This window comes from Galleria mellonella, unplaced genomic scaffold (genome assembly GCF_026898425.1).
Source record: "Galleria mellonella isolate WM207_F2 unplaced genomic scaffold, CSIRO_AGI_GalMel_v1 utg223, whole genome shotgun sequence".
In the NCBI taxonomy this organism is placed as follows: Eukaryota; Metazoa; Arthropoda; class Insecta; order Lepidoptera; family Pyralidae; genus Galleria; species Galleria mellonella.
This window is the reverse complement of record NW_026442042.1, coordinates 3,966,706-3,994,028: the sequence shown is the minus strand read 5'-3', so window position 1 is coordinate 3,994,028 and position 27,323 is coordinate 3,966,706. Positions and strand designations below refer to the sequence as shown.

The 27,323-nt window shown below is 32.2% G+C and overlaps 1 protein-coding gene across 3 annotated transcripts in view; it reads right to left on the bottom strand.

Moving 5' to 3' along the window:
* LOC113517419 (myelin transcription factor 1) overlaps positions 1 to 27,323 on the bottom strand; it is a 289,625-nt gene that overhangs the window by 113,518 nt on the left and 148,784 nt on the right. For all 3 annotated transcript variants that reach the window (XM_031912258.2, XM_031912259.2, XM_031912260.2), the window contains exon 3: positions 10,455 to 10,494. In XM_031912258.2, the coding sequence (XP_031768118.2) occupies positions 10,455 to 10,494 (40 nt within the window). The remainder of the gene's footprint in view (positions 1 to 10,454; positions 10,495 to 27,323) is intronic.

Below are 27,323 nucleotides of genomic sequence, written 5' to 3'. Positions count from 1 at the left end.
ATTTATTTAGATTTCTACTGGTTTTATTAAGATCTCTTATACCTATTATTCTTAAATATCTAACAATACTAGTTAATTAATTTATTTTTAGTATTATATTAGTTATATAAGATTCCGTAAACAATAATAATTAAATAATAATGAATCATCTTTAGTTATAAAACTAAAGCTTTAGGTAGCTATGTTTCATAAATATGGAAATTTTAACAAGGTGAATCTCTCGGGCACTTTACTAATATCTTACGAACATGTGTATTAGCAGAGTAATAAAGTAGCAAGAATCTACTTAAATATTCGTTAAGATTTCGTCTAGACAAAAGGAAAATATGGTAACGTCTGTGGCGTAAAATGAATGCGGTCGTGCGCAAACACGGATAGATGGCATACATGAGCTTGTACGAGTATTAACATAAAGCAATAGTTAGATATTATTATAGGTAAGCGTACCTTAAGATTTTGTTTGAAGGCTTTTGGCGAGATTCGTAAAAACTGAATATGTTATGGGATATTGATTTACCAAGTGCTGTTTTTATCAATATTAGAATTTTGTATTATTGGCTTTTACGCCTAAAGAGTAATTGCAATGTATATTTTTTCATATAAAAAAAAATATATTTTTTTTTTAAATCTTGTCTAATTGTATTCCTGTGATACATTAACGCTACTTATATTAAGGTAATATATTTACATAAGTAAGGTATAGATTAATTTACAGAATTGAACCGCGAAAAAATAAATCCCGCAGAATTAAAAATATCTAGTCCAATGTGGGGAATAGTTCTACTTTCCTGATATAATTTATTGAAAAACTACGAAATAATATCTCAAAGCTGTGTCTCTGACAATTGTCGAACTGCTGCATGGATTAATTTTACTATGTATTACAGAATGAATCGAAATTAAGTCTCGAGTGCGATCTGCGATGTATATGTTATAAATACATACATTTTGCACAATGTGGTATCAAGTACAATACAATTTATCAAACATTTACTTAATGCTTGCGTTCAAATATGTACTCTATTTAATTATAGAGCGAAATTACATTCATTAATATTACTACAAGGGAATCTTCTCAGCCAGCCAGCGGAACTGAATATTTTCTTAAAGAAATTTGGGTTGAAAAATAACGCGTCCAAATAACAAGTTGGTATGGAATGAAGATATTTTAGTAGAACAATTTAATGGTTTCACCATTACTCTGCTTAGTCCAGAAAATATAGTGTAAGTATTGGGTTTCAAGAGACGTATAACGATAATATTGTTTTCTGTTATTATCAAACAGATATAACTTTGTTAAATTAATTATTTATATAATTAATTAATAAAATTATTATTAAAGAATTGTCGTAAAGAAAATCAAAATTCGATATATTTCAGGAAGACAATCCAAAAAGTATATTTCTATAAATTGGCCTGTGTCTAAGTATTCTAATTTGAGGGCCAGAGTTTTTTTATACTAAGAAGTTGGCAAACAAGTATAGCCTGTCTGATGGTCGATCGGTCACTATAGCATATGAACGTTTGCTGCTATACTAGAGGCGTCACGTACGCGTTGCCGACCCTGAAGAAACCTTAATATACCCTTTTTGAAGGACATCAAGACTTTTCCCTAGAGACTACAGTAACATACTGTAGTCCTTAGGGAAAACTTCGACACTCATTCATTCTACAGCTCAAGAACCGCACTATTTGCGATTATTTAGGTACTAGCGTGTGAGGATGAATTCCCCGTCGATGGCGAGCGGTACGTATTGATGTGTTTGATTTCTTATTTATATAGGTACCTGAATGATTAGCTAATTTGTAATCATTTGTATAGTTATTATAAGCTATTAAATAAATAAATTACTTAATTTAACAATTAATATTAATAATTTGTGATACTATAAATGTTTTATAAAACGGAATAATGGTAGATGAATATTAAATTTATATACATTTATATTAGTTTTCTGTGCAATGGTAGAATAACAATAGATTTATATAAAGCTGGATAAGCAAAGCGGCGAACTTCGAAATAGAATAGCGGCTATTCTACGGATTTCCCACGCTGAAATATTGAATACATTGGTCAAAGTTGGTCTCATGTAATATGCAAGGAGGCAAGATCAGCTCAAAAACCACTGCTACGCTGTTACGTCTGCTACGTGATCGGTACGACAACACTGCTACGAATATATATTTATTTTACTGTAGTATTAATATTACTTTACTGTACTATTAATATTAGTTTTAGCACTAGTTATAACTCGTGGTTTTGCTTGCATAAAGTATGATAAAAATTTCTTTCTAATTTTCTTTATACGGATTGATTTGTTACGTCAACAATGCTATGAATATTTTAATATATATTTTAATGTAAGACTTTATTATATTTAATAGTGCAAGTTTACTATAGTACTTGTTTTATTTGTGGCTTAACTTGCATATATTATTATCACGTGATAATGAACTTTTATCATAAAAGTTCATTATCATGCGATAATTTAGAACATTGACGTGGTACTGAATTAACGCATAATGTTTTAAGACTATGACAAGACTTTTTATGTACTTATCTTGTTTAAACGTCAGATTTGTATGAATTTATATTTAGAGAGTAATAAATAAGTGTTCGTATATTAGTAAGATTCTATTATTAAATATTTCAATAATCAAATATTCTTAAGAGTGATTATAACTTTAGCTTACTCTAGTGTGGCAATTTAGCAATTAACTATCAATTAAAAAAAAAAAACAATTTTTAATGTTTTAACTGAATGTTTAAAAAGTTCTTTACTAGAGAACTTCTTAGTTCTCTAGTAAAGAACTTAGTCATACAGTAATATTCTTATTGTTATTGAGAATTTTGATAGTATAAATATATTTAAAAATTACAAAACAAATTATGCAGTAGGTAAAAAGTTTTTAGTGGCAGATTTACAGGCAATGTAATCTATGGTTAGCATTTTAGTTCGTTAGGAGAGCATTTTTTAAATATACAATCAGAAACATTGTTACGTGTTCAATTACTTTTGAAAGTAATGTAACTAACTACTTTTGTATAAAGAAATTTATTTATTTATTATTATTATTATTATTACTTTTGAAAATTGATAGATTATTGCAATGTGATCATATTTCAACGTTCTTAAAAACAATGATTTTATAATAGGAGAGGAGGAAATAGGATATATAAGGATAGGATTTACTTTAATAATGACTATTTAAAAAAAAAACTTATTTTATAAAATATAAAAAGTAGTAACTACTCGATTTTCAATTAAATAAAAACATTTACATTGCACTTCAAATAAATAACAATTTTGTTTTGCTTTGAAATCTATCGCCCATACAGCTGTATATACAAAGCGTTTGCGGTCGTAGGTGCGATCTCAAAGGGCTAGTTCACACTGCAGGTTGCGGACGGCGCGCGGCGTCAAAAGGATTGACCGAGAGACGTCCGGCTCACGCCCAAGCCGCAATTGAGTCGAAACGACCACGTTTCGTGTTTTTGTGTAAATATCTACTACATTTCGAGGGTAGATTGTGTAGTTTGCAGACATTTGTTATGTGTACGAAAAATATTGAGACTTGTAGGTATTAATAAAATAAAAATTGTATGATTAAAAAAGAATGAGTGAGTATATGTACTTTATTTGCTTTATGTAATATAGGGAATAAGTAAGACAATAAATATAACGATACAGTTCTATACGTACAATAAGATGGTCTTATTGCTGTGGAAATCTTTTGAATAAATATAAAATAATTAAAATATAAAAAACAGTGAACTCTTTTGTCTCTTTCTTCCTTCGTACATTATTGGTTACTATTTTTTATATTATTTATTGTAATTATTCCATTGATACTTATAATTATCAAAAGTAATTTCTTTGTTATTTTATTTTTAAGCGAAATTACTAGCGAAATATAAACGAATAATTAAGAATTATATTTTGAGAGAGAGAGAGAGAGATAGATACATATTCCATATTCATAACTTCATAAAGGAGGAGATCCTCACTTTGTCTGTATTTTTGTATGTACGTATGCTATAACTTTACTAGTTCTGATTGATATTTTTTGAACCTTGTAACGATTGAAATATTTTTTTTAACGAAACAAAAGCTTAAATTATAACTATGTCTATATGAGTACAGTTTCTCAGTATCTTGAGATAATATATAGCTGTACAGAAACCTTGTACATTTATATAATAGGTAACAGCAAAGGTAGCAAGCAGAAGGAACTGTAAACTAGCTGTTTACGTGAGGGCCTCCGGCAAACACCTGTAAACGCCTTTGCCTCGCTTCTATTTGAACTGGACGGTCACGAATGCCGCGTACAATTAGCCTTAGATGTCTCACCCGAATACAAATTTAATATATAGCACTGAGAAGCCAATTCTGGTTATATTTTGAACTTTATATCCTGTATTTAAAGTTGTTTTTATTGTTTTAAAACAAAATTGTTAGCGTGGTTAGTTTAGCATTTGAATTTGGTGTCGCCTTTTGAGTATTGCTGAGTACTAGATCGTTGTTAATTTGGAAAATGTTGGATCTCACCTCATCTTTCCTTATGGAATGATTTGTTTTTAAATATCTTTATTTTTTTACGCAACTTACATTGACAAACTAACTCACGGCCCATCTGATGTAAAATGGCAGCTGTTGCCTATAGACATAAATAGTACCATGAACATAACAGAATGTACTGTATCGCCCATGATAGCCTTTATTCATGAGGACTAATGTGTTATGCTTCTGTATTCTGTAATTTCATTCCCATATACTACCCTTCAAATTAAAACACAGCCATGCAAATACAACTGCTTCACAACAGGAACATGAATGGGATAGATGTGCCCAAGCAGACGACTTTTGTACAAAGACTCCCTCTGGCACTTTAATTCTTTAATTATATAAATAATTATTTTTTCTATATTTAATCTGAATATTCAGATGTATATAAAAATTTAAACCCGAACTTATTCAGGGAAAAAATGAAAAAAGTCGATCAGTAAGATCGACAAATGTTATTACAATATTGACGAATTTTTAAGTAAAAATTATAATATGTTTTCTTTTGACATTTACTAATTTATAATTTTATTTGATTTTATGACTTTATTAATATTGTCCTCTTCTAACAGTAATATTGAAAATATTTAGTTTGTATGTAATTTGCACAAAATTATAATACGAGTATATTTTGTGAGGTACTTAAAACTGCCACTGTCCTTGGAAGAACATTTTGCACGCTAATTAATATTGTTAATATTAATATTGCTAATGCAAAACATATTAGATCTATACAAATTTAATGAATAATCAGTATATCTTTGTACCTACTATACATATGTTTGCAAATACATTTATCTTTATCTTTATAATTCGTTTCAATTTCAAAAACACTTTATTATTCTTTATGAATTCTTGAATCACTGTTGACAAGAATTTTATAAATAAAATTATCGTCAACAATGCGCATTTCATGTTTACAAAAATATAGTCTATGCTTAAATAAAGAAATGCAATTTTCAAAACCATACTAATATTACCATGCCCCTTCAAGAGCCCTCCATCATTTTCGCAATGTTGACTTCTGGAAACGGTACGACCTCTCGACTCGACATGATCATAATACCCTCCGCTGCATCCAACAACCCTTCTACATCCATAAACCGGCAACAAATCTTAGCCAGCGTTCGGCATCTTTATAACTCGAGTAGGACGATCCTTTAACCCAACATAATGGCCAGGTTTACTGAAAGGACCGTCGTAAAGTGTCCCGTACATCGCGCTCCACGCTCGGGACCCTTCGAAATTTCACGAACTATTTGCCCCGCACTAGCCCTCCCTCAGCTTTTTTACCGGGCTTTATTGTCCGGATTTTCTGCTCACCTTTATCGTTATTGTATCCGCTCGACTTCATAAAGGACTGTACACTATTAGGACGTCATAAGCGTGGGAAAAAATGACCTCTCTGTTCATTTTACTGTATACGTATTTATAAATAACAATTGTAAAACCCAAATTTTTTATTTGCCTGTACTTTTATGTAATTTAAAATTATTTTTGCAATCGACAGGATTTACTTGTCCCATGTGTCGGCCCCATAGAAATGCAATTAAATTGTGACAATTAAAATTGCCATTTTTCTTCGCAGAGTACGAAACTGTTCGTCGCAAGGCAAAATCTACTTGTACAACATTTTATGTTCTAAACTTAATTAAGGGTTACTATTATGTTAAATATTTTTTTCTACACTTTCTCCCAATCACAATTTTTTATTCATTTTCACTAAGCTTTGCTATACAACTAGAGAGCGATATGTATATATATATATATATATATATATATATATATATATATATATATATATATATATATATATATAAAGATCTAGATAAAAAGATCCTTCTCATGTTTTATATTTCTTATCATCATATTAACCAAAAGCGCATGTGCCAGTAGCAGTAAGGACATTATTATCTTTTATTATGATTGAAGATGCTACCTTTTTAGCTAAATGTACTTGTTACAAATGTAGAAGTGCTATCAATAAATTTTGTACAATTGAATGGAATGCAATGGGTGTGTTAATTGATTGGGTGCGGCCGTTGGTCGTGGAACGAGTGGACAGCAGTCATTGCGTGAATGATAATTGGTGGATCGCAGGCTACCGCATAAATTCGGACTATCGGTGTGGAATAGAATGGATGCATGTTCAATCTAGTACGTGATGTCGCGGATGTAGAGAATTGAGTTTTCTGGATATGAGTTTAGCAATAGAATTATATTGACGTTCAGAATTCGACTTCTGTAGCAATTCTGTAATAATTCTGTAGCTTAAAATTCAGTCATAATTTTTATGCTTTATTCTGTGAAAATTTTATTACAATTTAGTTAATTTTAAGCTAGCACTATTTACATTTGTTTCGAACATTTAAAATCATGTTAGGTATCTTCTATGAATTTCCATTTGTAAACTCAATCATGAAAATTACGAGATGCACACTATAGCCTTTGCAACTTTTGTTTGTCGGTGATATCAATAAATACAATTTTATTTGCAGCTACTTATACCTTAGTATATGAATAACCTTGTTCCCTAAATACTGCCTAAATAATTATAAAAAAAAGCATAAAGTATTTTGAAAGTCTTACAATTACATGTACTACCTGATCTTTATACTATTTAAAGATATGATCATCACAAAACCCAATCAATTAATAGTGGTACCAAATATTTTCTATATTCGTGTCTGAGCACCGACAGGACATGGGCCCAGTGCATATTGCCCGTAGAGATAAACGCATACGATTACACCGGCTCCACAGGTGGTGTATAACATTTTTCAGGCGGGAGTGCGGGTCGGCGGGCGCACTGATGGCTGCCCGGCTTAATTCGAGGACCTTCCATGGTCGATTTGCGCAGTTTGTTTTTATTGAAAACCGTGGGAATGTGTGTCCGATGGCGGTGTTTATTTTCATTTTGTATCGGCCACACGTCATTGGCTACGATGGGGTTGTCAATGACTGTTGCCTTTTAGGGCGACTTTGTTTAATTTTATTTATAAGGTTCATTGTACTGTATTTAAAAAATGAAAATGTGGTATAAAATCGTGATGTTTTGTTCATTCAAATCCTAAATTGGTGATTAGAAATGCAAGTCTGGTAATACAGAACATTGTACAGCAAAGTTATCGCGATATATAAACGTCTTTATTTTGAAACCCGCTTTAATATACATTAGAATATTTGTTGTAAAAATTAGGTTATGTTGCTTTATTATTCGAACACACAATTCCTAGTAATGGAATTCAGAGTAACTCATTGATAAATTGCCACAAAGCCTACATGTCGTTGCAATAATTTGATACAATTTTGCCGCCTTTTTGTTCACGGGCCGGCATTTACATATGCGGGGCGGGTTATGCAAATATATTTTTTACGTACTGTTTACCCTACGGAAGAGGAAACACTTCGGGCGCGCATTTTAAAAAGATTTACGCTCTTTGTCGGATCATTAAGTGCGGAACTAATTTGCTTACCTTTGAAATGTGTTAAGCATTGTCCCGAATAATTGCTGGAGGGTAACCGTCCCCGTAACGTGATATGCAGATTTTCACGAAGTGTGCCGTTGGCTTTTCCTGGCCCTATATTAGTATCTACTAAACATAATATATTATGAATGTTACTTTAACTATCTAAAACTAAAATTCTAAATTCTTGAAGTTCATGTCAATGCTTTGGACGATTCCAACGACATAGGGTTTTTGAGAATAGAAAAATAATCTAATTGGATGATAATGAAATCATAAGAAAAATGCCATTTAAATAAACGAGCACAGCATATTTGAAGACGATTTCAATAGATTGTAGTGAATCGAGCTTTAGTAGTCAAGATAATTGAGAATAATACAGATAATTTATTTATTTATTTATCAGTACCAGTCAATCATACTATACCATAGTTATCAAACTAAGATATTTTTTCTTTGAGACTACGAGATGCAGATTGTTTTCTAAGTTATCTTGACCGAGAACTGGCGTGTAACTAGATAAATGAATCGAGGCGCCATACCAGTTTTTAAAGTAGGCAATGTATAAAATATAAATAAGTAAATTATATTTTTAATAAAAAAACGCCGTAAACTTTATCGCCTAAATATTTTAGAATATTAATATAAAATTAGTCATTAACTACGATCTTATAATTATTTGAGTCCACAGATATTTTATGTAAATTAACTTAAATTATGCATATTACTCGTAAAAGTAAACACTAGATAATATGTTATGCATGTTATTTATATATATATGTTTGTTTATATATGTAATTTTATTATCTATGTATATCAATAATTAACAGTATCGCATTCGAGAATTCTGACACTTCCCTATGGTTGACTGGGAGAAAATGCTTTTAGCATTAAGTCCGCCATGTACACATATATGTACTAATAAATAAATAAATGTAAAGGCTAAAAGAATAAAACCATATCTAGAAGACATGGTTTTACTCTTAGTTATATAAGAGAGAGCGAGTGAGCTCGGAGTTTCACTGTGCAATGGAACTTGAAAGGAGTACATATATCCAGTAAAAACAATCTACATAAATCTGATTTTTTTACCTAGAAATTCTGAATAAATTGTAAATTGTGCTAATATGGTTATTTATAAGGTATCTATTTGGGGTATAAACTTAAAAGTGTATAAAAAAAAACTAAATTAAAGTAATATAATATAATGAAAATATAAAAAAATATTTTTTATAAATGCATAATATTTAACGGAAAAATAATAATAAATAAATTATTGTATTTGTTTTTAATTTTCATCGTAATAAGAGCATAACTTCTTAGCGATATTGAGTATGTGGGAATCGTCGAAATTAAATTTTCTTTGTTTTTGTCGGGCACGCGGTAGACTCTTGGCGTTATTAAATTTCCTTGTGTTTTTTAACACAGCCGTATCATTAGATTGAGGGTTTCCGTCAAGAGGAAATTGTGGCGAGGGGAGCGAGCTGAGCACCTAAACATATTGAAAAAATAAAAATCCTTACTACTTACTGTGTACGCGTATAGTAAGTTTCTCTACTTAGGCTTTATAATGGTTTTTTAGACCTATAAGTAAAAACGGTATCATTTTTTTAATTTTTCGTACCCATAATTAAAAACGGTATCATATTTACTAATATTATAAATATGAAAGCGAGTTTATTTGTTACTTTATAGCGCCTTAATGGCTTAACTAATCACTATAAAATTTTGTATACATGTACTATATGAGATGGAGAAATATATAGGCTATTTTTATCCCGGTCAGTAAAAATTTCCCAGACGAACTCGCGAGTTGAAGCTAGTATTAAATAACTCAACTATTGATAAAAGAATTCATATGAAAATAAAAAAAAGATTATTATATATATTTCATTTAAAAGTATCATGACTTTAATATTATTTCGAGATTAATTAACTCATTTATATACATACATAAACATTTCATATTATAAAATAATACATATACTAGTAAAACCGAACAGATTTGAGTTACAAATGACATTTTCTCACCACAAAACTTTAAGTAGAGCCACTTCGCTTATCACAAAAAGCACAGAAAGACGTTTGAAGTGGTTTCGTGTAATAAGTATAGCCGCGACAGAGTTCCGCCGCTTGGTTTAGGAAATTTTACCTTAAATATACATATTACATTACGTGAAATTGCCCATTTTTTCCACTCTCCACCCCAGCAATTAGGGTTCTTCCAGTATAAATATTGTATAGCCCTCATTAATGTGCGTGTACGTTTTACTACATATTTTTACTGGTCGCCTTTTGGCGTCTACGAGCGAAGCCGTGGGATGTGATGAATAATTAAGTTTGAGGGAGATTTTTTTTCTTTAAGACTGATTTTTTATAGCTTTGCGATATCTATGGGTATGATATTGCTTTTTTTACTAACCTTGTTCCGATGGTGAAGGCATTCGATGTCGCAGTGAGGCCTGTAAGAAAATGAATTTTATTTAATATTAGAGATAATATTGTTTTAAAACATCATCATAAAATGATAGAGAATGCAATGAGCATTGTTGCAAAAGAGGGTTTAAATATTGTAATTTTAAAAGGCTATAAAAATACATACAAATACAAGCAATGTATAATAAGTCAATATATATTTATGAGAAGACGCAAGCGACGTTTTATTTTTTATTGTAATTTAATTATTACAATGACATTCAGCGGAACCTAAATAAATAGAATGAAGCAAAACAAGAATGATGACGGTTTTACTTGGAATTAATAATATTTTAATATTTTCATTTTATATATTATTGAACGTTCATATCTAGTTTTTTTGTTATTCCAAGCTGCATAAAAAAATTAATAATGTATTCAACAGTACGTATAACTGCAATATTAAAATTCATTACTCAACTGCCAAAAAATATTTTGAATACCAAAATTAAAATATGACGCAAGTGAATGATTAAAAATCCCTCCAAGAAGATTGCATTTCGACAATTAACGCATTAGAAATTCGTTCGCCAATAAGGAGTAACTCTTAATTAACGGTCCCTGTTAAAAATTGAGTACAAATTCAAGTAGCAGATTTCGCCCCTGCTGGGGTGGGATCTAGTGAATGGCCTGTAATATTTTAGTTTGCTTGAAACAAAAACGCGTCTCGAAACCCGAGGGGTTGAGGAGTTGAGGAGCTGTCACGTAGACACAATAAGCCTTTTAATTCGATTCGTCAGGACGGACGCAGGAGACAAAGGGCCGGAGTTATCATTCAATGGGGCACTTCTACCTTTTCTTATTACTTCGCTTCGGTTTTTCTGAGGTGGACTCGAGTGCTACCACACGACGTGATTATCGGAGTAAGATAACGTTAACGACTTTACTTCGAGTTTGTATTAAGTATTTTAGATATTAGTGTTATTTTCAATAGACTTCAAAAAGAAGGAGGTTCTCAATTCGGTTGTATTCTTTTTTTTATATTTGTTATCCCATAATTCATAACAGTTGTAAACCGGTTTGGAAAATTCCTTATTTATCTGAAAGGTTATTAATAGTTATTAAAGGTAATTAAAGTTTATCAATAGATTGGTACTATAACAGTAGTTTAAGTGAAAATTATTTGCTTTGCCAAAAAAAATACCAGTAATTAGAAGTATCAAAAACTTCATGTCGTATTGTGCCCAATAAAAATCGGTTATTTTTGTGGATCACAATTTTAATTAAGACATGAAGTTTTTGAGACTTCTAATTACTGGTATTAAATAAGTACATTATATTTTATTGGAAACTGTTTAATTTACTGTTATAATAATGTTACATTGTCGAAAATGATAATTGTTTTCTTTCCCTAAAAATATTCATTAGTCCAAATGTTTCAAGTGATGCTCTTACCAACAAATATGCCATTCGTTGGTAAAAGCATCACTTGAATCACACTATAAACTTTTGTCATCATTATCAACATCACTCTTAATATTTATTTATTTATTTAACTCTTTATTGCACCATAAATAAAAATATACAATGACACGTGAATAATTCATGTGAAATACTGTAACATAAATACAGATTGAAATATACACATAAAGGTACAAAAGGCGGTCTTATCGCTAGGGCAATCTCTTACAGACAACCTTTATTTATTTATATAACCAATAAATTACAAGAGAATAATAAAACAGTGTTATTCTAGTAAAAAACTACATGGAAATAAAACATACACATTTTATGATAACATAATAAATAAATCCAAAATATTCAATTTCACCTCGTGTGTATTGTACCTATGTAGTGCACTTGATCCCGTGTGCGCCCGTGACCCGACTACCGATTCTCAGCTAACAGCTTTATTTGTTGCCACCACTCTTTAAAACTACCCCTTAATACATCTATCTTATTATATTAACCCCGTAACTTCCAAAGTGTAATCGTCATGTTTATTAACTGTTGAACAGTCGTATATTATTAAGAACGTTTCAAATATTAATGTTTTCTGTCTTGAGAGATACCAATAACCTTTAAATGCAGTATATTACTCTTTAGGTCGGAATATTAACAAAGAATGTTTACAAGCACATTTTGCTTTATAATTTCAGTAATGAATATATACATCGATGAACGAAAAGATGTTGCTTCGTCACATTACATTAAAACAAATATTTAAATTTAAAATATCGAAACGATATGAAATCAACACGGGTATAAACGTTATAGATTGCAAACAGTATCGTGATAATAATATTCAAAATAGATGACATAATTGCATAATATTCATTCATTCTTCTTTTAAAGCCTTTTTTTTCTTAAAAAGTAAGAATATTCTTGTAATATAATATAATAAAATAAAAATTAAAAAGAAATAACTTGTGACTTTTTTATTTCGTTTTTTTTTTAACATCACATTTCATCAGGTGCAGGGCTAGTAATCAATAAGTCTTCAACATTGAATATTTCATAAAGGTAGACACGTCTCGAGACATGATAGCTATCAGCACATTTCAATTTACCAACGTCGGTTTTATCTTTAATGGTTGGTTGGTAATTATGCCCCAGACAGGATTCCAACCCCTTGTTAACCTACGTATCAGTTAGTGCTCCTGTATACATTTTATTTTCAGTGTTGGCACACTATGTAAATTAATTGTGATTTGACATGCAATTCTGCTATAAAATTATTGATTGATTCATTGATTGGTTTTGCTTCTGAAATATTTTTTCGAAGTCATTAATTTTCTAAAACACATTGGACAGATTAAAACTAAAGAGATTTTGCTGTATGTGTACATACATCGTTTTTGACAGCGATTATAACTTTATAACTGTTATAACTATACATATTATAACCTGTTAGTGCACTTTTCTTTGATTAAACATTTTAGTCTATTTAAAGAGTTACCAAAATTGTAAAAGTGGTAGTTTCAAATAATCTTGTACTAATTTAGGATTAAAATATTGTTTTTTTTTTTATTTTTTTAAGAGAGTCATGGCTTATCAACGTTTTGTACTAACTGTATTTTCTTATAAACGAAAATTTACTATTTTCCATTAATTAAAAATAAAAAATAGATTGACCTTAATAAACTAAGCTAATATATTTTAAAAAACTTGTCAGTTTATTAAATATTCATTTATAAATAACGAAAAATGATCCTTGACTATTTGCATCGATTGAAACTCACTTGAAAATATTAAATAAGGATAATGTTTAATTACACGATAAAAATATGATAAATCTTAATGTTTGTAAATTTATATACTAGTCTAAATGGAAAAGTTTGAAAACACATCTGTATAAATAATGAAAGATTGCAGTTACTTCACGAAGATAAACAATAATCCGAGAGTCGCGTTCGCGTTAATCACAATATGAAATGTGTTCGCTAAAACTGAATACTTTAATTAGTCTAATGGCACGAATGTTAATTACTATAGAGATTGGAGTGGGGCGACGAGTGCGCCACGTGAATTATACAATGATGTATTATTGTCATTTTAATGATAATTTGTAAGTTTAATGTGCTTTTAGGGCTGCGAAAAACTATCGAGATAGTCGGTTTTTGCAATAGACACTGCCAGAAGTGGCGTTATATATTTCTTTTCTTAATCTTAGTTGTATTGTGATGGTATTCACTAATTTAGACGGCTTGATAAAAAATGGCCTTTCAACATTTTATTATCATTGTATCATTGCTGGATCATCAAGCCTCGCCCAAAACGGGGGAGGGTTGTCAATAGTTGCCACGCTTGTTAGGCGAGTTGGCAACCGCACTTAGGCTTAGGTAAAAATATTTTACGAGAAACGCTGCTGTCCATCCCTAACCATAAGATCTTCTTAGTCGTCTCTTACGATACCTACGGGAAAGGAAGAGGTAGCCAATTCTGTCGAGACCACACGGTGATCAACATCTGCTACAAATAAACTTTGAAGAAAAAAACCATGGAATGTTAATATTCATACACTAATGGAAATTGTGTAACAACCAAATAGATGTCCATCTACTTAATAAATAAAAGTGGTTGTTTTTGGCACCTACCTACTACATACAGACTGAAAAAAATTGTTTTGATAAGCAAATTTTAGACACTCCTATTATTTCATTTGGTCTAGAAGAAATTTCTCAAACTTATGGCTTCACATAGCCTTGTTAGGCTTTTTAAACCAGCGCGAATCCTTCAAAGAAATGACTATCGATAGAACAAATAAGGTATTTATTAAAAAGAGATACAAAAGAGCAGTAGTTAAATATTATCTCTATTATTTAGTCAATTTAGTATGACGGGTTTGCTTGTTTTTTTATGTAAATGGTATCGATTAGGAAAGAAATTTTACTCAATTTGAATCTTAATTCAAATTCATCGATTAAACGATACCTGTATTTCACCAGGTGTGAAAATCCGTTCTTGTATAAATACAAATTTTACGTAACGGCTACGTGAAATTTGTTGCGAAACATCTACGATTATTTGGTGCACTCCAAGTGGTTCGCGTATTCCACTTTGAGAAACGCTGGTCTACATTAAATATTATTGAGATAAAGACTTTAAGTAATAAGAATGTTATAGTTCAGTATAAGTGCGTACATAAAGGCCAAGTAAGTAAAAAGTTGTAAATAATAATAAAAAAAAAAACAATACAAAAAGAGCGACAAGTTGGAAAATATCACATCAATTATAGTATAATGAAATGGGCGTTAAATCATGCTAATTGCGCTCCATGCCGCTTTTGTTTTTATTTTCGTCCCATTTTTTTTTGTTTCGCGCAAAGCGTCCTGAATGGAATGCTTTTATTCGCCCGAGCACAAACAGCCTGTTTACTAAACCGGTTGTCGACAAAAGATATTTAAAAATAATGTCCGCGATAAATTTAGAAGCAAATATATTTTTTTCATGGCTGAAAGAGCTACCCGATATTAATAATAAAATATAAAATTTTTATCTTAACTCTCTTAACTTAAACTTCGCATAGTAATTTATAAATAAATAATAATACGTATTTTAGGAGACAAAGGTTTCCAAACTTTCGGTCTGTATATTCTGTATACAATTTTACTGAACTAGGCGTAATCTTTCGGAAGTCCATATCACTGGTTATTTGATTAGAATTATTTTGTGTAATTCCGCTTCCATTAGTATATGTGTGGCTGCTAATACTCGAAAATTTACCATCAATATTACTACCAGAACTTCCGTAATCTTATATATTAGCCATCAGGTTCCGACAGCCATTTTGTTCACGCACGTTTTGTGACACGTGTTTTAACTCTAAACAAGGCATCTTCGGGCAAATTTTATTTTATGTGATTATTAGATCTGTCTAATTATATCAATTATATATATTATATATTATAGTCTATATATTTCAAAAAATATACAGGGTGTTTCAAAAAAATGTATACACACTTTGAACTTATTTATCACAAAGTTATATATATATTATGAAACATAAATTACAAATGTTAATACTGTTCAAATTGGTGACCTGCAGCATCAATATATTCTGAAAACCACTGATTCTGTATATCAAAACGTTCAATGAGATTTCTCTACACACTGCTTGAATCTCGTTCCAAAGAATGTCTAGGTTACGTGGTTTACGTTTGTACACCTCATCTTTTACTGTGCCCCACAAGAAGAAATCCAGTGGTGTAAGGTCTGGAGAGCGTGCTGGAAACTCGATTGGCCCCCTGCGTCCTATCCACTGGCCCGACAAATTTCGATCCAGGTAAGCTCGTACGTCCCTGTGATAGTGCGGCGGGGCACCATCTGACTGGAGAAATATAACATTAGCCTTGTAGAGTGGGAAAACTACAATAGTTTAAAGTGTGTATACATTTTTTTGAAGCACCCTGTATATTAATGTTCGAGACGTAACAATATTTTTTTAGTCATTTGCGGTAATTTATAAAATAGATAGGTACCTTATAGAATAAATAAATATAATATTGTATAATATATATAAATAACATATAAGTACGAGTAATTGTAATAATTTTTATTAATATTATAAAAGTGAAAGTGCGTTTGTGTGTTACCTCTGGTGCTTTAATGTGAGACATTAAAAATCACAAAATTGTATACACGACCTAGTTGCAGATGAAGAAGATGAAGAAGCATATAATCTACTTTTTATTCCGCTTAATCAATATATCCCTGTTATTCAAAGTCTATAAAGTATAGACTAGTATTAATATAAAATTAATCTTTGAATAGCCGTCAAAAAGTCTTTGACTATGTGTACAGGAAGCATCCGTCTCCGGACCCATTACGTTCCGCAAGCGTCCTGCGCGTGTCCTGTGCGTCGTCACGCCGTGGTCACCCCACTCATCTTCTTAATTGTTTTCTTTAGCAAAGCACTCATGTCACAATGGATAATGACACTAGCTTTGATCTGTTGCGTATTCACAAGTTAAAAGAATGGACTTGTTTGAAATAATAGGTATGGTTTTTGTTACTCGTGTTCTCTTGTAGATTCCGTTCTCGTTATTAGAGTTTGTTTCGATTTTAAACGCTTATGCTGAAAATGTGTATGAATTGAGTTACAAATTAAATTTTCTATATACATGCTGCTTTTAATGTTTAAATTGGAGATATATATTTATGAAATCTTAAGCCTAAATATTGGTGTAGATAATATGTTAGGATGTCAACAAGCATTTTAATGTCGATAAAAATGCTGATATTGAATAGTAAAAAATGCGAAGTGATTACCAGTATCATGCTTGTACTCATCTTAGGTTATATAGACAGAGAGTCTCCATACAAATGCTTCAAAAAACAAGACAAGTTTTTCATACAATTTTGCGTGATAAATAGTTTAGAGTGTTTCATTTATAACCTATATGTTTATTATGTTTTATAATTTTTGCATCTTTTTAATGCGTAAAAACACTTTTTGTTTATTAAATAGTTAAATATAGATACGTCAAGATACGTTATGTGCGTAAATTTTATAATTAATTGAAAAAAGTTGAGACTTGATGCTCTATTTATATAATCTAAGGTACTCGTATATAATTGCGAATAAGAGATATGATTGCTGGTTATGATTACGTACTTGTATTTAGTAGGCACCGTTCGACGCCTTGTGATTTCTAATTATTCCATACGAGAAAATTATACAGCTTTTTTATGTATGCTTTACAATTATTTTATTTAAAAACACATTTGTCATTGATTAGCAATCATATCAGTAATATTAATAATGATTTAATTGACATGATATATAATCATTTTCATTGCACATATATAATTTAAAAACCATTGTTTATATCCCTTAATAGCCAGAGTCATCTAATCACGTAGGTCGAAGACACGTGACATTTTGGGAACAGCGGGCGCAAAACAAAACACAAATTACGCGGCGTGTCGCGTCGGTGTGCCGTTTTCGACATCGAGTTAGTACGTTTGTGTGCGTGAGCCTGAATTAGACGCGAAACTTTCAAAGTTTTCCCAAATTTCTGCCCCCGTACCCCTCCCAGGCCCCCGGATCGATAGCGGGCGCCGAGCGAGCGAGCTCCATTCGCATCTCATGAAAATACCGGACAACACTTTGCCTAGTACATATTTGCCGTGACGTGTTTGCGGCGAGAATTGCGCTCTTTAGTGGGATTTTAGTGAGTGCATAACTGATTTGAGTACACTTTAATTTGTAATGCGCTTGTTTATATTGCTAACACGAATGAATGCAGAATACAGAATTTAGTTTACGGAAAGCGGGTATTCGTTTATAATCCAATTTTTAAGCAATACGAGTATTAAACAGGATAAGGCTGTTAAATCGACTGCATTTTATATACGTTACATAGAATAATTGCTAGTCCTGAATTTCATTAATTTTTTAATCGAAAGAGTTTTACGCCGCGTTGATCCCATATTAATTTTGTCAAGATTTAAAATAGCTCATTTCTGTAGAATAAAAATTTACATTACAATTATTAAATAGAACTGTATCAATTTTAATATAACAATGACAGTCGTCGTTAATCTAATTAGAATAGTTGGATTGGATCTAAAACAATAGTAAAGCTAATACCGTCTGTGGATATCCCATTAAACCTGCGATGTCACTTTCGCTTGGATAATCAAAAGTCAGGAAGATCATCTAAACAGAGACGAGGCGGACATCTTGTGTTACCTTCGTTAGAAAACTTAACAAGTCAATCGCACTGGGAATAGGCATTGCGTGAGCGGGTGAGACCGACCCGTGCCAACTGTCACAGAGCAAAACAACAACGACAACTGAAAATTGGGCGCGTGAGAGGCACGCCATTGTTTGTCATTAATTGAGGGCTTTGCGATGATCTTCGTGCTGAAGTCCCGCGAAAGGCCCGAGGGCGACACTCTTGGGAGATATCGGCTCGCCAATCGCGATGACAGCGACCCTCCCGAACCCACTGGACAGCCGAGGTGGGAAAAACTACCGGCTGACACTACTTAACGGGCCGAGTACGTTTTCTTGAGTGCTTGTTAATGTTTTATGGGCGGAACTTTTTCAAAGTAGTGCGTAGATTGACGTGTTAAGTGTACCTACATAATTTAACACGTTTCCCTTTGGACGTATGATTTGTTCGACTTCAACATTAGTATTTACACGGGCGGTATCTACATAATGGATTGTCCATTAAGTACTCAACGTGTAATATACGTCCGCATGATAGATATGACTAATTTTATCGTAATAAAAATCCAATTCCGAGATCGGATATAAAAAAACGGCACGATAAAGTTTTCTGATTTATAACAATTAATATTTGAAATATTGACAATATTAAGGGAAATGGCCGACAGCCGACAAATCATATAAAACCGCCCCGGAAGGAGGAAGCACTGGCCCGCTGCTCAGGGACTTTATTTGGAAATGGAAAGTCTAAAAAATAAACGACAGCCGAGTGCGGGGCCGTGATTTATATGGAGCGGCTAGTACGCGTTCGATTATCGAGATGATATTTCTCGATATTAAAGTGTTGCGAAGAGGATCGCGGACAATATGACCCAGGGAAGATTTATCGGGCAATTCGGATGACGTCAACGGCCGTTACGATTATTTCATTATATTGCCGGCGCCGTAAAAACGGTTAGCGTTTTATTTTATTGCTGGCCCGCGAACAAATTTTTATTCCAATATTTTATTGCGTTGTAAAACCGAGCTGCAGTGAATTTTGCTTTGATAAATTTGTGCATATAGTGTCCCCGGGAATGTTAGGCGGAAGTTGAATTGCTTTTTGTAGCGAACCCTATGTCATATTAATACTGGATATTATAGAGATATATAAATGCTACTGAACATGTATAACTTGAAACTAATAAACAAATAAAGCAGAGGTTAATCAGTTGGCTGGCCTAACCAGTGTTACATAATATTACTAGAATATACCATACCGTATCAGCTGTTAACTGCTGAACGGAGGCCTTCTCCTAATAGGAGATTGTACCAGTAGTAGTCACACTTGGTAGGCGGGTTGGCAACCGCAGTTAAACTTTGCTGACGTTTGAAGAGAGATGGAGGGAAAAATGTGTGACTAAAAATATTTAAAAGGTTTCGACTAGTATACTCTGCTGGTCAGACTACTACTGAAGTCGTTTCATCACAAACACAGCCAGAGCGCCACGTCTGTATATAATCACATACATTGGAGTAAAAATTTGGATAGCGTACCATGTTAACGTAGGCAATCTATGACTGTATATTTAGTCTAGCTAATCGATTGGAATTCAAAAGAAGTCAGTACATCGATATAACTAAAGTAAAAGTTGAAAGGTCCACAGTCGGCATGTCGCATGATTTGTGCGTCTCGCCGCGCGCCACGCTACCCATGTCGGAATATCAGGGGACAACGCGCGTGTCGGCCGCACGTGTGTGTAGGCATGAGAAAAAAAACTTCGCTCTCGATAAAAGTAGCTATGTTATGATTAATCGTGATTTGAACACTAGGTAAGGAATAATTAGGACTTAATTAAAACTAACTTTAAGACGTAACTTCGTTTACGTAACCAGGATAAGTTAAATGATCAGGATACCATGTAGTATGTCCTTTTCCATACTGCGTATATATCAAATTTTTTGACGACTAGTCGAGCTGTTAAGGCAAAAATGTAAAAAACAAATAAATAACCTTTTTACATTTATAATATCAGTATAGTATAAAGAACTTTTCATTGTGATAATATTCAAGTTATTCTTATATTATTTCCATCAAATTATCTAGTGAAGGATAAATAAGGAAATTATTTCTCATGATTTAAACATAAAGCAGAGGTAACTTTAATATTTTGTTCCAAAAACAAAAAAAAAATAGTCTTTATTGATTGATTAAATACTTTTTTTTTAATATTAATTGGTTTCTGATTGTAATAAAAAATACTTTGTAGAATATATTAGTCATTTAAAAAAATAATTAAAAAGTCGTCTATATGTGGGAACAAAATTTTATAAGAAATGATATTTATAAACATTGAATTAAACTAATCACATCACTAAATATCTTAAATGTACGTATGTCTACGGAGCACGAATCCTTTCACAGTATCGTAAATCCCAACCTCTGTTGGCTTATTGAATAACTGCATGAATCACTGCTGCACGCACCGCTGCGCTCCCCATACGTTTTGTCCAACCTTACAAACTTCCCTTAACGTCATGCTCGGGAATGCTTTTTATTTGCTAAAATCTTGTCTTACATGAGCGACTAAAAGCGATGTAATGCGCTTTAAATATATTTAGTAAACAACATTTTACAGGTCTTAGTAATACGTAAATATTATTGAATCCATTATCCAAAGTTTGCATTGAAAAGATTGCTTTCAGCATTAAGGGACTACTAATATCAATTGTCTATATGTGTAATACTGATATTTTTATCTAAACATACAAATACATGCATCGTGCAAATAAAACATGTTCTCTCACTCATACTGTTTTCGATTCGAATCATAACATAAACTAAACAACTCTGATCATATAGTTTATTTTATTTCGAGTCTATAAAAATATCATAAGCTACATTCCTTTTCTTTCCCGTGGATGTCGTCAGAGGCGCCTAAGGGAACTAAATGGTTGAGGGATGGGCAGCAGTGTTCCTCTTAAAACGTCACCAAAATCCTAATTGCGGTTGCCAATCTGCCTATCAAGTGTGGCAACTACTGGAAAAATCCCGCTTATGGTGGTGGCTTATGCTGAGCAGTGGACACTCGGTAACTGATATGATGATGATGATAAACAAAATTAAAAAAAATATATAATTCAGTAATTGACGACTATATACAGAATTGTATTATGAAGTAAGCTATTCTAAATAACCGCAGAATTACCACATTTTACAATATTTTTTAAGATAGTATGTCAGCGCTCAGGTATGACAACATATCAATTGTTGTATCTACTAATATTATGTCATTTTTATCATGATTAAGAGTTCCGATCTAAGTTCTGATATTGCTTTTAAATGTCATTTATGTTTTTGTTGGCTCAAAATAACCGAACTTTCCGCATCACAAATGCGGGCGTCTTTTATTCCCTGATGTCAAGACTTTTTGTCATATCCAAGGTTTCTTAAGAATCTTTAATAAGAATTTATGGTTCAGTTGTCGCGAACATTGGAAGTCCACTGTCGTAAATGCTTCTGTTAAAAGCAAGTAGTCAATACTAATCAAAAATAATAATAAAATTAGTCTGTAAATATGATTAATAATAAAAAAAGAAAAGAAATATTAAGACAATACATACATTGTTTTTTTACTGAAGTCAAAATGAAATGTGTGGGTTCCGTAGTGCGATTTGAAATGCGAAAAGCCTCAACATTACTTTTGCTAACGAATCAACGTCCAGGGTGTAGCATAATACGAAATCAACTCTGGCGCTCATTGTAGAATTGTGGACTTATCGCGGCATTCAGCCTGTCGCACACAGAAACTTGCCAGCCACGTGAATGGCTTCACATCAGGAATTTGTAAAGAGAGGACGTGTGACGCATGCATATGGCCAAGCTTTATCTTGCTGTTCTCGAGTTTTCAAAGACGGCAGAAGAGGATAAGGTATCTACCATAGCCGTAGATATGAATAATATGGAAATTGGCTTAACTTTGTAAAATATAATAACCATAATTATAAAGCTTTATTCACATAAAACATGATACAGTAATACAAATAAAGTTTACACGTGTAAGCGCCTTGCTATTTGAACATTTACAAGTAGCAACATTGCATATCAATTAGATTGACGAATTGTGCATATTTTATTATTGTAAAATTGATATTATACACATAATTTTTTGGCATTTTTTTACTATTAAAAGGTCGCGCGTTTGAGTAAGGTTTTAACTAATGATAAGTGACTATAAAATCGAAAATAAAGTTCCAAACCCACTAAATAGCCCATTCACTTTTGCTTTGAAGAGGTTCAGATTAAGTAGCTATTTCTTATTTTATTTTTTTTATTAGTGAAAGATTTTAATTAACAATATCTTTTACATCTTATTAATTATTTTTATCAAGTCAAATTCCCTTCATTCCATCCTGTCAAATTGTACAATCCTAAATCTTTCTTATTCTCTTTATTTTAATGTCCTAATTATGTTTTACTTAACGTATCTATATATTATTGTATGATGTAATAAACATATCATAATTATTACATTCCAAAACATATTTCAATATATATTATCCTTAATTATTAATTATTCAAGATTGAATAAATCAGAAAATATAGGATAAAGGTAGAGTTGTCCCACGGTATACCTTATCCATGCCTTTGTCTAAATGTGAGTCGACGCGAGTCTGATAGTTCCGGCCCTCACTCAATGTACGTGTCAAAACTGATCTAGCTAAGGCAATGTTAGCTCTTGCCCACTCTTGGGAGTTAGGGTGATGTTTGTTTGTCTATTTTAGTTAGATATAGTAATAATGCATACTTTGTTTTTGGGAGCAATTAATAACGACTTGGTCAAATTAGCTCTATTCTTTTTGTTTACACTTTAAGATATTTGATGTGAATATATAGATTACTAGAATAGATTATATTGGAAATGGATATGGTAATGAATGACAAAAACTTTTTTAATATTAAAAAAATTCGGTGAATATAATACCTACTTAGAAAAAAAAAATCCTCTAAAGATGGAGTTCTAAATATTATTTTTGTAAGGTATAAACATAGTTGAATTAAAGGCAAAACTAATCCCCTGAGAAAGACTGTTATTAGAGCCAAATGTAGATTGAGTAAAAGGCCGGATTGACTCTCTTATTATTATTTAATTATCCCGCGGGAATCACACGAGTGAGTCGCAGGGTGACCTGTCTGGAGCCGAAGCCTCGCCTTAACTATGCGACGGCAATTAATTACGCATAAACTTCTACCTACCTGAGGTGTCTATTTTAGCTTACAAATATTTTAAATTATTTCTATTTGTATATTCTTTAATATTATATTATTAGCAAGTAATCACTAGAAATATAAAAAAACGGGCACATTAAGCATTTGCATAAGAAAAGATTATATATGTATATTTTATATACTTTGCGTGATATATTCGACAATTCTTCTGTTTCTTTTTCAATCAGCCAATAGAGTTTAATCTCGTTGTGTTCACATTATAGTATTATACGAATTTTATCAAGATTGAAACCAGTTTTTCATTATGAAACAAAAACCTGCAATAAAAGAACGTCAAATAACAAAAGAATGTATTGACGTAACTAATTAATAAAAATCAATAGCAAACTTTCCCGAGGATAAAATTGTAGGTACACATTACTATACAAGCAGAGGCAAAAACAGGATGGCGAAATAATTTGAATACGTAACGAATCGGAGGGTTACGGACGGTCGTGCCATTCTTTAACTCGCTCTCCTATGGATAAAGAGCTAAACTTGTTTTTAAGGGATGACCGATCGTGAAAATTTATGTATCGCGAACAGTGCCGCCGGCTGGACCCCGCAAAAAGAGGTATCCGCTAGGGTAGATACAGGAAGATGGCAGATGGAACGAAGAATTATGCTCCCCGCAGGCTGATGAGGAAAATGTGATTGTGAACTTTCGGCTATGCAAATCAGACAAGCGAGACGATATACGCCGGACCGACCGGATTCTGTCACGCCGATACGTCTCTTTTATTTACACGAATCTGAATTGACGTATCGGGGGACTGAAGTATTGTAACCGAATGGTCTATATTTTTTGTTCGCTTGTAGGTATTCGTAACTTTATGTAAACTTTAGTTAGCTGTTGTCTGAACTCAATATATTCAAATTGATGGATCGTTGGTCTGCGAAAATACTTGAGTTGAAAACGTTACAATAACAAGCTATTACACTTTCAGCGGTGCTGTTTCGATATTCGAATCATAGAATCTGTTTAGATAGGGCTAGTGGTGTTTTATTGAAATACAAATGAGTGTTGGAGGAGCAAGGCGACCCATGGTCGGTGTGTGCTTCGAATAAAAGGGCCACATTAGAATAATTTGACTACCGAACGAACACAATTCTTCACATGGAGAGACCTTAAATTTTACTATTTTACATAGTCGGGATTATCATATCTGCTCGGGTGTCGAGGGCCCCGGGCTCCGCTTTTTGTTATCCGCACCCGACCTCTATCGGACCGTCTCCAAAATATTTAGTTGTTACTTTTTGTTGGACGGTACGTGAGCGAATTCTTAATCATCGGGAGCGTTTCGTTTTTGCGGGTATTTCTTATTATTATTATTATAAACTAACGCTTTTTTGGGTTGTAAATGAAAATACATCATTGTAGGTATGCTGAGTAATTTAGGTTATTAATATATAAGTAAAATTAATACATATATTGAAAATATTTATTTCAGGATTTCCACACACCATAGGCTGTATTTTCACTATTAGAACTATTTCGAGAGTAAGTACATCTGTCGTATATTTGTAACGAAATACTAAACATTAGACCTCAGTTAACCCGGGTATCGGCTGTGCGGCCACAGTTATTGTCGACGCTAACCGAGCTCGCAGACGAAGCCCCTCAACCCGAGGGGACGAGTCGAGCCTGATCGAAGGTGGGCGAATTAGCCCAACTCTAAAACCTCAATTAAGTCTCGTCTAGCGCGCATTCAGAACGGCCACATCCAATTATCGCGGGAGGAGCATTGTTTCGATTTCGAAACCGAGACTCGGTTGAGATCCTGAATGGTATCGTGAATGTATTGGTAATGCTTGCTTTGCTATATATCCAATTAGAATTTCGTTGTTAAGTTTCATAATTGTGTTTTTATTTTTAAGCAAGATAAGGAATTTGATAATAGTATTCGACAATGGATATAGTTTAAGCAATTATATATGTATCATAAAGCTATTTACAAGAATATGTAGGAAGAGATATAATGTTTTAAGCGAGTTTCCAAAGGTGAAGGTGTGAGGTTGTGAATAAGTTATGTAATATTTTCGCTAAATTTGTATCGATATTTTTATAATATTACTATATTAATAAATTTTATTCGTTTTGAACAGTTGATAAGAAAGTTCTTATTGCATAGGTCAAGAGTTCTATTATTTAACTAGTAGAAGGCATTAAATTCTCGTGTTTATTTTTGACGATTAAAGTTGCATTTATTATGATGTAAATATTTGAAGTACTAGTAATGCAGCAATATACAAGAGTTTCTTTGACTAGAAGTATATGGCTAGACAAAAATAGCTAATCACGTTCATATAATCAGTCACGGGTTCATGGATGATCTTACAATTAGACGTCATAAAGACGGCGTGACACGACGGGCCCGCGGCGATGACGGATGGCGCGATAGTCATCGTCAAATTAACCCGCGTTAAGTGCGGAAGTGTGTACGGTGTGTCGCACGAGACAATGGCGCAATTAATGTCTTTTACCCTTTATGTTTTCTGTAGACGGAAGAGATTCTTTGTCTCTACGGTAATAAAGGACTTATGCGACAAGAAATACACTATTAAAATAGGTCTTTATAATTATGAGGTCTAATGATATCTTATAATTAATTAAATATACACAAACTTCAAGTACTATATGCCTATTTACAATACTATGAATATTATATATATCACAGTAATTCTAAAAATTATTATTGCATTTTATGTATATGATTTAAATGTATCTTTAAGAGGCAAGTATAATTAATTTAATTATATTTTAAAGTATTTTACATTATAAATAATATTTTAAAGTTTTCCGTAAAAAAAGGGTTTAAAGGGACAAATACTGAATTCATTAAATGAGTATTCAATTATCATAACAACCTTTAATTGTCCACTGCTGAAGCATCGCCGTCGCATAGTTAAGCCTTCCCCAGAAGGGACGATTTGCTAGTAGTTGCCACGCCTGACAGCCGGGCTGGCAACCACAGTTAGGCTTTTCGTGATGTTTTAAGATGCTCGCTGTTGCCCATCACTCGACCTTTAAGTTCCCTTACTCGCCTCTTATAGCACCCACGGGAAAGGAAGGGGTGACACATTCTATGGCGGGACCTACACAGGGAACAAAAATTATCGGCAATAGATGTAAAAATAACTTTTGTATGTTGATTCTTTAAAGAGGCAAATTAAAGGATGAAAATATTTCAGGTCTTTTTTTATTAATTATTTTATATTTTAATAATATTTATATCATTCTATGCTAATATTATAAAGAGGAAGTATTTGATTGTTTCTTTGTAATGGCAAACTCAAAAACTACTCGATTGGAATTCAATGTGCTTTCATCTATTCAAAGCTACATTGTCAACGAGTAAAATGGCTTATATATATTTTTTTAAAAACTTGTCTACCCGTACAAAGAAGAGAAGGATTGCTAGTTTTTTGTAAATAATGATATATTC